Below are 16,337 nucleotides of genomic sequence, written 5' to 3'. Positions count from 1 at the left end.
AGGGACTCCAGAGAGATCCCTAGGCCCTTCCACCATGTGACAGCCCTCATTGGACCATGCTGTCACCCTGATCTTGGACTCCCAGGCTCCAAAACTGTGAGAAATAAACTTCTGTTGTTTAAAAGCCTCTGGTATTTTGTTATAGCAGCCCAAAAGGACTAAGACATATAACAATCAAAGAAATGTTTGCTAACAATCTATAATTCTTAATTTTACACCCACTCATCTTCTCTAGTCAAAAGCCCTTCCCCATTAAAATTATTATAAATTTGTTACTTGAGAAGAATCCTTAAAATGGCTCCTATATTAGTTCTCAAATTAGTAAACTCTAAATCAATGAGATTTTATGATGCATCAGTGTGATCCCAGCAATTTAGAAGCTATGTGCTTCTCAAATTCTTTTAGTGTATTTTCATGAAAAGCTGTATATATAGAATGGCCACTCTAACTGCACATTGCTGTCCAAAAATAGGAAACAAGAGATGAACAAGAGAGATACTAAATAGCTGTGGTAGCCAGCTTCCAAGACAGCCCCAGAGATGCTCATCTTCTGGTATTTCCACCCTCAATGAATAGGTCACCACTGTGTAAACAATAGGATACTGCATTAATGGTAGAGTGTGACACCTGAAGCTAGATCACAAGGACGTTGTGGCTTTTGCCTTGCTTTCTTTAGGACTCCTCACTCCAAGTAAATCACGTTCTTGTCTTGTGAGGGAAGCCCATGTGGTGAGGAACTGAGGCTCCTTGCCAACAACCAGTGCTAACTTGCTGGGCATGTGAATGGGCCATTTGAGCAGTGGACCCTCCAGCCCCAGTCAAGCCTTCAGATGACTGCAGCCTAGCCAGATCCAGAAGCAGACCCACCCAAGTTAGCCAATCTCAAATACCTTCCCCATGGAAACTGTTTCAGAGAACATTAATTGTTGTTTTAAGTCACTAAGTGTTGGTGTAATCTGTAAGGCAGCAATAGATAATACAGCAGGTAACACAGTAAAGAGTGAGCAATTGATCATTTCAGTTTGTTGAAAGTAGGTAAAGTTTTTAAAAATGTGACAAGTGCAGAGATGTAAAAGTAAGGAAGCCCCGTGGCTTAGGAAACATGAGTAAGGAGAACCTGCTGTCTCTCTCCAGGGTAAGGAATCTCTCTGAAGGAGCAAAAGGCAATCTCACAGGAAAAATAAAATACTGGGATAGAAAATACTTAGGAAGTTGGTAGTGCTTTTCAAAGTCATGACATAAACTTTCTTGGTTTTGTTTTTTGTGGGTTTTTTTGTTTGTTTTGGTTTTTTGCTGAACAATATTGTAGCAATTAGGATTCCACTGCCCCCATTAAAAAAATTACCATCTGCCTAACCCAGCCCCTGTGAAAAACTTCTGATCTTGGATTGCTGATCGATGTTTCAAAACCTAGGAGAGCCTCAAGTAGCAATGGATAAATTAGTGGACTGAAACAAAAAGATCACAACTTGATCATGTATAGTTTTAATCCCGACAATTCAGGCCTCAAATAATAAAGCCCAGTTATTTAGACATGTACTTCTCATTTCTATTCTTCCACAGAACATTTTGAAGTTTAACCTATGTACTTAGAGAAGCCTCTGGTAGAGTTTAAAAAACCAAAACATTGAGGGGGGCCTTCAAGATGTTGGACGAGTAAGACATGGAGATCACCTTCCTCTCCACAAATACATCAAAAATACATCTACATATGAAACAACTCCTACAGAACACCTACTGAACACTGGCAGAAGACCTCAGACTTCCCAAAAGGCAAGAAACTCCCCACGTACCTGGGTAGGGCAAAAGAAAAAAGAAAAAACAGAGACAAAAGAATAGGGACAGGACCTGCATCTCTGGGAGGGAGCTGTGAAGGAGGAAAAGTTTCCACACACTAGGAAGCCCCTTCACTAGTGGAGATGGGGGTGGGCTGGGGGGAAGCTTCAGAGCCAAGAAGGACAGCACAGCAACAGGGGTGCAGAGGGCAAAGTGGAGAGATTCCCACACAGAGGACTGGTGCCGACCAGCACTCACCAGCCTAAAGCATGTCTGCTCACCCGCCGGGGCGGGTGGGGGCTGGGAGCTGAGGTGCGGGCTTCGGAGGTCAGACCCCAGGGAGAGGACTGGGGTTGGCTGCATGAACACAGCCTGAAGGGGGCTAGTGCGCCACAGCTATCTGAGAGGGAGTCCAGGAAAATGTCTGGAACTGACTAAGAGGCAAGAGACCATTGCTTCGGGGTGCGCAAGGAGAGGGGATTCCTTCCCTGTCTGCCCACAGTAGGCAAAGTACCACCTAAACGAGCTCCAGAGATGGGCATGAGCCGCAAATATCAGCTCGGACCCCAGAGATGGGCATGAAATGCTAACGCTGCGGCTGCAGTCACCAAAAAACCTGTGTGCAAGCACGGGTCACTATCCACATGCCCCCCACCCCCACCCCGATCCAGAGCCTGTGCAGCCTGCCACTGCCAGGGTCCTGTGATCCAGGGACAACTTCCCCAGGAGAACACACGGCGCACCTCAGGCTGTTGCAACATCACGCTGGCCTCTGCCACCACTGGCTCGCCCTGCATTCCAATTATAACTACCATACCCCTCCCTCCCCCGGCATGAGTGAGCCAGAGCTCCCTAATTAGCCGCTGCTTTAATCCCACCCTGTCTGTGCGGGAACAGAAGCCTTAGGGCAACGTACACGCAGAGGTGGGGCCCAAACCAAAGCTGAACTCCAGGAGCTGTGTGAACAAAGAAGAGAAAGGGAAATTTCTCCATGCAGCCTCAGGAGCAGTGGATTAAATCCCCACAATCAACTTGAGGTACCCTGCATCAGTGGAATACCTGAACAGACAACGAATCATCCCAAAATTGAGGTGGTGGACTTTGGGTGCAACTGTAGACTTGGGGTTTGCTGTCTACGACTGACTTGTTTCTGATTTTTACGTATATCTAGTACAGATTTTAGCGCTTATCATTGGTGGATTTGCATACTGGTGTGGATGCTCTCTTTTTTTAAAATTACTTTTATATTTTTAATTTTTTTATTTTCATAAATTTATTTCTTTATTTTTTAAATTATTTTCTTCTTTCCTTTTTTCTCCCTTTTCTTCTGAGACGTATGGCTGACAGGGTCTTGATGCTCTGGCCTATTTGTCAGGCCTGAGCCTCTGAGGTGAGAGAGCCAAATTCAGGATACTGGACCACCAGAGACTTCCCAGACCCACATAATATCAATCAGTGAGAGCTCTCCCAGAGAATTCTGTCTCAACGCTAAGACCCAGCTCCACCCAATGGCCAGCAAGCTCCAGTGCTGGACGCCCCATGCCAACTAACTAGCAAAACAGAAACACAACGCCATCCATTAACAGGGAATCATACTAAAATGCCTAAAATCATAGTAAGTTTACAGATACCCCAAAACACACCACAGGACACAGCCCTGCCCACCAGAAAGACAAGATCCAGCCCCACCCACCAGAACACGGACACCAGTCCCCTCCACCAGGAAGTCTACACAACCCATTGAACCAACCTCACCCACTGGGGGCAGACACCAAAAACAACAGGAACTACAAATCTGCAGCCTGCAAAAAGGAGACCCCAAACACAGTATGTTAAGCAAAATAAGAACACAGAGAAATATGCAGCAGATGAAGGAGCAATGTAAAAACCCACCAGACCAAAAAAATGAAGAGGAAATAGGCAGTCTACCTGAAGAAGAATTCAGAGTAATAATAGTAAAGATGATCCAAAATCTTGGAAATACAGTGGAGAAAATACAAGAAACGTTTAACAAGGACCTAGAAGAACTAAAGAGAAAACAAACAATGATGAACAACACAATAAATGAAATAAAAATTCTCTAGAAGGAATCAATAGCAGAATAACTGAGGCAGAAGAATGGATAAGTGACCTGGAAGATAAAATAGTGAAAAAAACTACCACAGAGCAGAAAAAAGAAAAAAGAATGAAAAGAATTGAGGACAGTCTCAGAGACCTCTGGGACAACATTAAATGCATCAATATTCGAATTATAGGGGTCCCAGAAGAAGAAGAGAAAAAGAAAGGGTCTGAGAAAATATTTGAAGAGATTATAGTTGAAAACGTCCCCAACGTGGCAAATGAAATAGTCAATCAAGTCCAGGAGGTGCAGAGAGTACCGTACAGGATAAATCTAAGGAGAAACACGCCAAGACACATATTAAACAAACTATCAAAAATTAAATACAAAGAAAAAATATTAAAAGCAGCAAGGGGAAAGCAACAAATAACATACAAGGGAATCCCCATAAGGTTAACAGTTGATCTTTCAGCAGAAATTCTGCAAGCCAGAAGGGACTGGCAGGACATATTTAAAGTGATGAAAGGGAAAAACCTATAACCAAGATTACTCTACCCAGCAAGGATCTCATTCAGATTCGAAGGAGAAATTAAAACCTTTACAGACAAGCAAAAGCTAAGAGAATTCAGCACCACCAAACCAGCTTTACAACAAATGCTAAAGGAACTTCTCTAGGCAGGAAACGCAAGAGAAGGAAAAGACCTATAATAACAAACCCAAAACAATTAAGAAAATGGGAATAGGAACATACATATCAATAATTACCTTAAATGTAAATGGATTAAATGCTTCAGCCAAAAGACAGAGACTGGCTGAATGGATACAAAGACAAGACCCGTATATATGCTGTCTACAAGAGACCACTTCAGACCTAGGGATACATACAGACTGAAAGTGAGGGGGTGGAAAAAGATACTCCATGCAAATGGAAATCAAAAGAAAGCTGGAGTAGCAATTCTCATAGCACACAAAATAGACATTAAAATAAAGACTATTACAAGAGACAAAGGAGGACACTACATAATGATCAAGGGATTAATCCAAGAAGAAGATATAACAATTATAAATATATATGCACCCAACATAGGAGCACCTCAATACATAAGGCAAAGGCTAACAGCCATAAAAAGGGAAATGCACAGTAGCACAATAATAGTAGGGGACTTTAACACCCCACTTTCACAATGGACAGATCATCCAAAATGAAAATAAATAAGGAAACACAAGCTTTAAATGACACATTAGACAAGATGGACTTAAGCGATATTTATAGGACATTCCATCCAAAAACAACAGAAAACACTTTCTTCTCAAGTGTTCATGGAACATTCTCCAGGACAGATCATATCTTGGGTCACAAATCAAGCGTTGGTAAATTTAAGAAAATTGAAATCGTACTAAGTATCTTTTCTGACCACAACACTATGAGACTAGATATCAAGTACAGGAGAAAAACTGTAAAAAATACAAACATATGGAGGCTAGACAATATGCTACTAAATAACCTAGAGATCACTGAAGAAATCAAAGAGGAAATCAAAAAATACCTAGAAACAAATGACAATGAAAACACGATGACCCAAAACCTATGGGATGCAGCAAAAGCAGTTCTAAGAGGGAAGTTTATAGCAATACAATCCTACCTCAAAAAAACAAGAAAAATCTCAAATAAACAACTTAATCTTACACATAAAGCAACTAGAGAAAGAAGAACAAAAAAACTCCCCAAATTTAGCAGAAGGAAAGAAATCATAAAAATCAGGTCAGAAATAAATGAAAAAGAAATGAAGGAAACAATAGCAAAGATCAATAAAACTAAAAGCTGGTTCTTTGAGAAGGTAAACAAAATTGATAAACCAGTAGCCAGACTCATCAAGAAAAAAGGGAGAAGACTCAAATCAATAGAATTAGAAATGAAAAAGGAGAAGTAACAACTGACACTGCAGAAATACAAAGGATCATGAGAGATTCCTACAAGCAACCATATGCTAATAAAATGGACAAATTCTTAGAAAAGCACAACCTTTAGAAAAGCACAACCTTGTAAGACTGAATCAGGAAGAAATAGAAAATATAAACAGACAAATCACAAGCACTAAAATTGAAACTGTGCTTAAGAATTTTCCAACAAACAAAGCCCAGGACCAGATGGCTTCACAGGTGAATTCTATCAAACATTTAGAGAAGGGCTAACACCTATCCTTCTCAAATGCTTCCAAAATATAGCAGAGGGAGGATACTCCCAAACTCATTCTACAAGGCCACCATCACCCTGATACAAAAACCAGACAAAGATGTCACAAAAAAAGAAAACTACAGGCCAATATCACTGATGAACACAGATACAAAAATCCTCAACAAGGGCTTCCCTGGTGGCACAGTGGTTGAGAGTCTGCCTGCCGATGCAGGGGACACGGGTTCGTGCTCCAGTCTGGGAGGATCCCACGTGCTGCGTAGTGGCTGGACCCGTGAGCCATGGCCTCTGGGCCTGTGCATCCGGAGCCTGTGCTCCGCAACGGGAGAGGCAACAACAGTGAGAGGCCCACGTACCAGAAAAAAAAAAAAAAATCCTCAACAAAACACTAGCAAACAGAATCCAACAGCACATTAGAAGGATCATACACCATGATCAAGTGGGGTTTATCCCAGGAATGCAAGGATTCTTCAATATATGCAAATCAATCAATGTGATACACCATATTAACATACTGAAGGATAAAAACCATACAATAACCTCAATAGATTCAGAAAAAGCTGTCGACAAAATTCAACGCCCACTTATGATAAAAACCCTCCAGAAAGTAGACATAGAGGGAACTTACTTCAACATAATAAAAGCCATATATGACAAACCCACTGCCAACATTTTTCTCAATGGTGAAAAACTGAAACCATTATCCCTAATATAAGGAACGAGACACGGATGCCCACTCTCACCACTATTATTCAACATAGTTTTGGAAGTTTTAGCCACAGCAATCAGAGAAGAAAAGGAAATAAAAGGAATCCAAATCAGAAAAGAAGAAGTAAAACTGTCACTGTTTGCAGATGACATGATACGATACATAAAGAATCCTAAAGATGCTACCAGAAAACTACTAGAGCTATTCAATGAATTTGGTAAAGTAGTAGGATACAAAATCAATGCACAGAAATCTCTTGCATTCCTATACATTAATGATGAAAAATCTGAAAAAGAAATTAAGGAAACACTCCCATTTACCACTGCAACAAAAAGAATAATATATCTAGGAATAAACCTACCTAAGGAGACAAAAGACCTGTATGCAGAAAACTATAAGACACTGATGAAAGAAATTTAATATGATTGAAACAGATGGAGAGATATACCATGTTCTTGGATTGGAAGAATCAATATTGTGAAAATGACTGTACTACCCAAAGCAATCTACAGATTCAGTGCAATCCCTGTCAAACTACCACTGGCATTTTGCACAGAACTAGAACAAAAAATTTCACAATTTGCATGGAAACACAAAAGACCCCAAACAGCCAAAGCAATCTTGAGAAAGAAAAACGGAGCTGGAGGAATCAGGCTCCCTGACTTCTGACTATACTACAAAGCTACAGTAATCAAGACAGTATGGTACTGGCATAAAAACAGAAATATAGATCAATGGAACAGGATAGAAAGCCCAGAGATAAACCCACGCATATATGGTCATCTTCTCTTTGATAAAGGAGGCAAGACTATACAATGGAGAAAAGAGAGCCTCTTCAATAAGTGGTGCTGGGAAAACTGGACAGCTACATGTAAAAGACTGAAATTAGAACACTTCCTAACACAATAGACAAAAATAAACTCAAAATGGATTAAAGACCTAAATGTAATAAGGCCAAACACTATAAAACTCTTAGAGGAAAACACAGGCAGAACATTCTATCACATAAATCATAGCAAGGTACTTTTTGACGCACCTCCTACAGAAATGGAAATAAAAACAAAAATAAACAAATGGGACCTAATGAAACTTAAAACCTTTGCATAGCCAAGAAAACCATAAGACAAAAAGATGGCCCTCAGAATGGGAGAAAGTATTTGCAAACAAAGCAACTGACAAAGGATTAATCTCCAAAATATATAAACAGCTCACGCAGCTCAATATCAAAAAAACGAACAACCCAATTAAAAAGTGGCCAGAAGACCTAAATAGACATTTCTCCAAAGACATACAGATGGACAAGAGGCACATCTATTAAGATGCTCAACATCACTAATCATTAGAGAAATGCAAAATAAAACTACAATACGGTATCACCTCACACGGGTCAGAATGGCCATCATCAAAAAATCTACAAACAATAAATGCTGGAGACGGTGTGAAGAAAAGGGAACCTTCTTGCACTGTTGGTTGGAATGTAAATTGATATAGCCACTATGGAGAACAGTATGGAGGTTCCTTAAAATACTAAAAATAGAACTACCATACAACCCAGCAATCCCACTACTGGGCATAATCCCTGAGAAAACTATAATTCAGATAGAGTCATGTACCACAATGCTCATTGCAGCACTATTTACAATAGCCAGGACATGGAAGCAACCTAAGTGTCATCGAAAGATGAATGGTTGAAGAAGATGTGGCACATATATACAATGAAATATTACTGAGACATAAAAAGAAACGAAATTGAATTATTTGTAGTGGATGGACCTAGAGACTGTCATACAGAGTGAAGTAAGTCAGAAAGAGAAAAATAAATACCGTATGCTAACACACATATATGGAATCTTAAAAAAAAAAAAAAGTTCTGATCAACCTAGGGACAGGACAGGAATAAAGACGCAGATGTAGAGAATGGACTTGAGGACATGAGGAGGGAGAAGGGTAAGCTGGGACGAAGTGAGAGAGTGGCATGGACATATATACACTACCAAACGTAAAATAGATAGCTAGTGGGAAGCAGTTGCATGGCACATGGAGATCAGCTCAGTGCTTTGTTACCACCTAGAGGGGTGGGAGGGAGTAGATATGGGGATATATGTATACATATAGCTGATTCACTTTGTTATACAGCAGAAAGTAACACAACATTGTAAAGCAATTATACTCCAATAAAAATGTAAAAAAAAACTACACAAGTCATCATATCTCAGAGTTAAGTATAACAAAAGATATTTAAATTCCAACCCAATAAACTAGTAAACTATTTTTTTGACAGAATTTGCAGTATTTTTATTTTTATTTTATTTTTTTAACATCTTTATTGGAGTATAATTGCTTTACAATGGTGTGTTAGTTTCTGCTTTATAACAAAGTGAATCAGTTATACATACACATATGTTCCTATATCTCTTCCCTCTTGCATCTCCCTCTCTCCCACCCTCCCTACCCCACCCCTCTAGGTGGTCACAAAGCACCGAGCTGATCTCCCTGTGCTATGCGGCTGCTTCCCACTAGCTACCTATTTTACGTTTGGTAGTGTATATATGTCCATGTCACTTTCTCACTTCAGTAAACTATTTTCAATTATTCTTCATTGAGAAATGTCACAACGTTTCCCATATTTAATTATTTTCACATCAGCCATATGACATAGTCATTCCAATGCCAAGAACTTGATTGATCTTTTTTAAAAAAAAATCACTCTATCCAGATTAACATAGAATTTTCATGAATCTATGCAAGTTGGAAACAGGCTTAAAGATTCAACTGCTGAATAAAAAAGGTGAACAGGGAAAAGATTATATATAATAAGCAATTTTATGTGATAAAGTAAGTAAATAAGATAAAATCACTCTCACAGCTTCTGCACAAATACCAGTAAGAAAAGAAAAAAGCATAAATCTCTCTAAAAAATTCAGATGGCCTTATATTTCAATAGTTTTAACTTCTCAAATTACTTTTATTTGTATGTATAGTATGCTGGTATAATGATTCTCAATTTAGATAAAAGGAAACTGGAACTCTAGAGTAGCAAACACATCTTTACCAAGGTCAGACTAATAAATGTGAGGGAATTGGCCTTGGGTATAAGCACACATGGATATATTCTACGTGAGTGGCAGGGACTTTTTTAAGACAAAGCAAAAATCTTGATTTTTAAAATAAAGGCACCTAATTTGTAAACATTGGCAAAAACAAACTACTAAATATAAATACTCTGAGTTATATAAAGCTGGCAGGCTACTACTTTCTAACCTCTGGTGTTAACTGCTCACCCAAGATCACACTGCTTGTTATTGATGGAAGAGGGCCTACTGCTCAAGCCTTATTTACAGATAAGAAACCATACTATGTTAAAAGAAGTACTGAAACAAGAATGGGATCCAAAATTACACAGAACTTAACAGATCTGCAATCAAAGATCATAAATGGTCAGAGGGGCCATTTCTCTTTACTCTTTCCCTAGACTTGTTAGCCCCTAGCAAGTCTCACAGGCAGCTGAAATATCAGATGGGCTCAGTAAGGTGAAAAGGGAAGTAAAGTTCTGATGAATGATGGTGACGACAGCCAGCTGCCTCCACCACATGGCCTTTTCCTATGGCAGGGGGCCATGCTGGCCCCTTTCTGTGGCTCTGGTGCACCTCACACTGCCTGGTGTCTGGTTGCTATTTACCTCTGCCTGGTTGCTGTTTGCTCTGCCTTTCACAGATACCCAGGAAGGGTGTTTGCCCAGGGATGGGTGTTTACAAAGACTTTGGCCATCCCACCGGGTTCTGTCTTCCAGTCTCTGTTGCCCTGTCTGGACTGCTATTTGCTGAACTGGATTCCCACCCACTGCTTCCAGATCCTCTCCCCTCAGCATTCCTTGTCTTAAGTTCTTGTCTAATGCCTTCACCCTGCAGCTACCTTAACCCAGCATTGAGTACTCTGAGTCCAAAATAATTAAATCATTAAGAAAAATGGACAACAGGTTCAAAAGATCATCATTAAGTAACAAATTAAGCCCCTGAGCTCTTATTACAACTGTTGAAGCAATCTCAAATTCAATGCAATTTAGGATTCTACTCAGATTGCTGAATTAATATATTCCTAGAATTTAATTAGTATCACAGTTTTTAGTATAAGTGTTTACAAGGTAAACCATTCTGAAGGCTATAAAAATTGCTTAAAATAAAAATATAATACAGTGATACATTTTAAACAGGGAATCTATATGTTACCACAATTAGCTCTACCAAAGTAATCTATTGAACATTATAGGAGGGCAAATTTGCAAATTATGTACCAACAGTTTGCTTGTGTCATTTATTTTACACTCAGGATGCTTTAACCACAGAAAACTGTTAGAAACAATGGTTAATTTCCCAGGCAAGCCCTCAAAAGTACATTTAACCTATAGAAGAACTAAGTACTAGGTATCTATAGGAAAATATAAATGCTGGGGCAGTAAGATGTAACCAAAGTTGATAATCAGTAAGATACAATGGTAACTTTCTTGTTTTTTAATATAAGAAGCAGATTTAAGGTGTAATAATGGTAGACAGAACCAAAAAAAGAGAAAGAGAATGACGTTTAGTAAATGCTTAATTTGTGCCAGATAGCCTACCAAACTGAAATTAAAAGCTAGCTCAATCTGTAAATCCCTAAACTTCATCCCCCATACAATGGCCTCTTCCAAATAACTGTTCGCAACTAGGTATTAATGTTTGAACCTACTGGCACAGTGGTTAAGAATCCACCTGCCAATGCAGGGGACACGGGTTCAATCCCTGGTCCGGGAAGATGCCACATGCCACAGAGCAACTAAGCCTGTGCACCACAACTACTGAGCCTGTGCCCTGGAGCCTGTGAGCCACAACTACTGAAGCCTGCGTGCCTAGAGCCCGTGCTCTGCAAGAGAAGCCACCGCAATGAGAAGCCCGTGCACAGCAACGAAGAGTAGCCCCCACTCGCCGCAACTAGAGAAAGCCCGCGCACAGCAACGAAGACCCAAAGCAGCCAAAAATAAAATAAATAAATTTATAAAAATAAATAAAAGTCTAGTTGTAAGTTCAGCTACTTCAATTCTTGATTTTAATGGCTGCTGTAACTAAAAAAGATACATTACCATGATATGTAAATGCAAATGCAGGAATGATTACACTTACTTTTTTAATCCCATTCAGCAATGATGTGCATTTGGTTAGTAAACTTCCAACTTCCCAAATGCTAATCAGGTGTTGGGAAAGTGCTGCACATTTTTAAAATGTTTAGCAAATGAGTTCAAAACCCAATGAAACATTATTTAAATGACTTTAAATAGGGTTTTAAAATTTTGTTTTGTGGCTATTCATGTAATACTTCAAAAACTGGTGATTAAAGGGAAACGGCCACTCTTTCTGCCTTCTCGGTAGGAAAATTGGTTTCAGGGTAACCAAAGAGCCCCAGCTGAATGAGGGAAAGCTCAATTTCCATAAAAGTAAGCCAGCTAATAAGTGACGGAGGAATGAAATAATTAGAAAAATGTTATACTGAAACCCTAATAAAATTATTGATTCAGGCAAGTATGATCAATTGTTGTTTAAAACACCAACATGCATGGTTGATGGGGAACTGAACATACAAACAGTTCCAAAATAACACCACACAGAATGCTTAAATCATAAGGAGAAAACAATATATTGAAGGGATTTGATGGTTGGCACTTAATCCAGTGGTGCCATTTTTAGCACCACTAATGGTAATTTAGGTATTACATGTCTTCTTATGGGATACAACATATACTACGAATGCACAAGCCTATAGGTAAAACTTCCAGTTCACAAGAAATACAAAGAATGGAGAAACAAGTTAAAAAATACCATAAAGAAGAAATCAGAGAAATTCAAAAGGTGGAACTTTCTACAAGAAAATAGGTCTGGCCTCTTTATAAAAATCAGTGTTAGCAAAAAAGGACCATGTGTGAGAGAGATTAAGGACACAACCACCACATGCAATGTGTGGTCCTGGATTAGATATTGGTTTGGACACTTTGGATCAATTGAGAAAAACAAATACAATCTGGGTATAAAGATGATAAAACATGTACTAAAATGAAAGAACAGATCACTAACTAAAAAAATCAGGTGATAAAACTATACTGGTGAACATATCCTGCTTCTATAAATAAATATAAAAGTATTTTTAAAGGAAGTTTTTCTAAATTTCTCAAGGGTCCAAATATGGGTTTTGCACATGACATTTTTTATAGCAAAATGACAACGTTTCAAACTTTTATTTTAGAAATACACTCTCAATCGTGAATTTGTTTTGAAAAGCACTTACTTTGCCACTTAGAATTTCACCTTTACTTGAAATGACAGGTTAAGTACCACCACCCCAAAGTCTGGCTAGGAAACAGCCACGATCACAACTATCACAACAGGGTAGCAAACTTATTATTTTGTAAAATGATATGGTTCACTTACCTTTTTGTTAAAAAAAAAAACAAAAAATCCAGTTATCTTTTATGTTCCTCAACTCTTTTATGGTGAGTGGTACAAAAAGATTTTTAGTTGCACCCTAATTTGTTACCCAAGAATCTACCATTTCAGATAGTTGGCAAATCCATTTGCCAGGCCACATAAACTGTAATATTTAGAAATACAATGTATTTGAAAAGTATGGGCATGTCAATCCTATTTTAAGTATTTGAGTATTTGAAGTATTTATACAGCCTAACCTCTTCTGTTTTTAAGGTAAAAAAATAAACATAATTACTAACACTTTATTCTCTCACTCTCTCCACATCCCCTATTAGGTCCTTTTGAGTACACAAGAATGAAGGGAGAATGATTCCTTTCAGAGGCCCAGAGTTTAAAAGGACAGAGTCAGTCCTTTTAAATAGAACCAGTCCATTTGGAATACTTCCATCCTGTCTGTACTTCCTCCAGACTTTTTGTTTTTGTTTTAATATTACTACACCATCCTCTAAGTCAGTCATTAAAAAGACTTATTATCTCCAAAATTCCTCAAACAACTCCAGAAAAGGTCATCAGGCCTGAAGATCAATTTTTAGGGAATTCTCACTCTTCTCTACAAATCTTTAATCAGAGGATCCAATAGACTTCAACCAGATTTAACCTACACTACTTACTTACTTTGATGTTTAATCTTCTGGGGTATCCATATCATGTCTTGACACTCCTTTCCTACTATTAATAAACATCCTCTTCTTAGAAGTTTTTCTCCTGTTTCCCCACCTAGCATCATTACAGCTCCAAGCTCCTACTTTAGCCAGCCAGTCATGGTGCAAAGACATTTACTACAGCCAAGAGCTGTAAACCTCCTGCCAAGCTGGCTTCTAACTGAACAGATGAATGAACTCAAGTTCATTACTTGAGTCCAAATTGCTTACCTGGCACTTTCCTAACCAATCAAATCAGTGCTAACCTGGGAGTGTAAAATCCTGGAAGGATTTCTAAATCTAAAATATATTAACTGTAGAAAAATAAACTTCTGCATGCCAAAATACAACGATAAACAAAGTCAAAAGGCCAACATCAAACTAGGAACAAGCACGCTAACACATTTTCAATCAGTATGCCAAGGGGTTTCTGCTTTTTCACTAGCTATTAAAAAAACAACAGCAACAAGATCTAAAAAGAGAGATTTCTTATCTATAAAATTATCAAGTGTTTTGTTTCTAAGACAATGCTTGGTTTGCATGATGCCCACAGCTACCCTCTAAGGGGTTCTTTCACAACGAACTTACCATATCTGGCTACTCAAGACCCCACCATTTTAGGGACATCTTCATCTAACAAAGAAAGACAAATGACTGACTCCAATGCAGCTCAGGCAAGCTCTGTGTGCTCTGCTCAGGAGAATGTTCTCTTAGGTGGAACTACTTCAGCCATCCAGATTTTCTCCTGGGCAGTGTAATGACTTTTACTGTTACACCAAGGGCCATTTCTCCATGGTTCCCTTTAATACTTTATGAACACCAAGAATTCTGGCTGTGTCCCTTTTCCTGTAAAGCTGTCACAATTTACTCTAATCCATGGCATTCCTCTCCCCAGTGACTGGCCAAGTAATGGGACCAATTACCCCAGTTATAACAGCTACCTTCTCCATTCTTTTTCTTGGGACCCTGCAGAGGCTCTTTCCACCCACCCTCCCTGCTCAGGATTTTTGCTGCTAAGTACAATAAACATCAGGAGAGGTGACAAAAGCCAAAAAACAAACAAAAGTCCTTATCTGGGTAAGCTTAAAAAAATCAATTTTTAAGAGATATAATCTACAATCTGTGTTTCATACAGAGATGATAATAAAACTTAGTTATTTCAGAAACATTTCTCTCAGTTACTTTTGTGAGCACAAATATAAAAACAAAACCCAAAACGGCCTTAGTCATTGTTAATGATATACCTTAAACGTAGAAAAGGAAGCTACCCAATTTTGAGGTGCAATTTCAACTAGTACCACCAAATTTTGGTCTTATCATTGTAAATTCCAGACGTTCAAACTACATGTCAGAAAATTTTAAAAGAAAGCATGACAGAACCAAGTAGCAACCTGGGAGAAGAAAGAACTTACCTCAAGAACTCCAACACCAATCCTTTTTTATCTGGAATAACTACTCGATATTCCTCTCCACTGAGTAGAACAGCTAGCTTCCACACCATCAAAAACATGAGGAACACCACTCTGGAGGACCTCTTAGCTTATTCAGGAAAACCTGTTACTTAGGTACTCCTGAAGATGAATGCAGGCACTAGATAAAATCTGCCTCTAAATAACCACTTTCCATGATATTTACAAATAAATGAAATTCATAACTCATGAAATACTGGCTATTCCAAAGCATACTTCCAATGACCCAAAAAGACCAACCACTCAATGTTGTATGTAATCTACACAGTATATTACCCATTTTCCTACAGTACCAACATGCCATGTCCTTATGGCATGTTTGAATGTGTTTAGAATCACACCTTATTTAGGAAAACATTGCCTGTATTCAAATTATACAGCATTCTTACCTCATGTGATACACTTTTGATGTTTTTTGTTTTTGTTTTTGTTTTTAAATCAATTATTGGTCCTGATTCCACCTTCACAACTTTACTAAATGGATCATGAGTTAATAAAATCACAGATTTGGGGCATTATTTTCTAATGTTAAGTGCCGTAACAGATAAAAAGGTTTTCACACTAGTTGGTCAATTTTCTTAAAAATAGACTTTTTTAGAGCAGTTTTAGGTTCAGAACAGCAAAACCGAGTAGAAGGTACAGAGATCTCCCATATACCCCTTCCCCCCTCCATAGCCTTTCCCAGTTGGTCAATTTTTATAAAGCAAAACATGTTCTTTCTGGAAAGAAATCAAGATGTCTGAGAAAAAGTAATTTCAAAATTTCAACCACAAATTTAAAGTACCACTGTTGTACGTATTTTCACTAATACGTTAGAAAAGTAGTTAAATACTTACCATATAGCATCCAACAAGGAAAGCAGCATTTGCCTGTTTTCTCTGGTCAGGGCCAGTAAAATGAATAATTTTCTTCCTCATCATTGTAATGGACTGCATAAAGATAAACAGCTGTTAGTATTTCCTTTCTAATTTCAAGTTTTC

At 38.5% G+C, this 16,337-nt stretch overlaps 1 protein-coding gene across 9 annotated transcripts in view; it reads right to left on the bottom strand.

Annotated features, from left to right (window-relative positions):
- The window catches only part of CDC14B (cell division cycle 14B), a 101,461-nt gene that overhangs the window by 35,478 nt on the left and 49,646 nt on the right, over positions 1 to 16,337 (bottom strand). For all 9 annotated transcript variants that reach the window (XM_081236961.1, XM_081236960.1, XM_081236956.1 and 6 more), the window contains exon 4: positions 16,194 to 16,286. In XM_081236961.1, coding sequence (XP_081093087.1) covers positions 16,194 to 16,286 — 93 coding nt within the window. The remainder of the gene's footprint in view (positions 1 to 16,193; positions 16,287 to 16,337) is intronic.

This window comes from Mesoplodon bidens, assembly GCF_964165515.1.
Source record: "Mesoplodon bidens genome assembly, chromosome: 6".
NCBI lineage: Eukaryota > Metazoa > Chordata > Mammalia > Artiodactyla > Ziphiidae > Mesoplodon > Mesoplodon bidens.
Note: the sequence above shows the minus strand (reverse complement) of the source record. Positions and strands in the feature narration are given on the sequence as shown.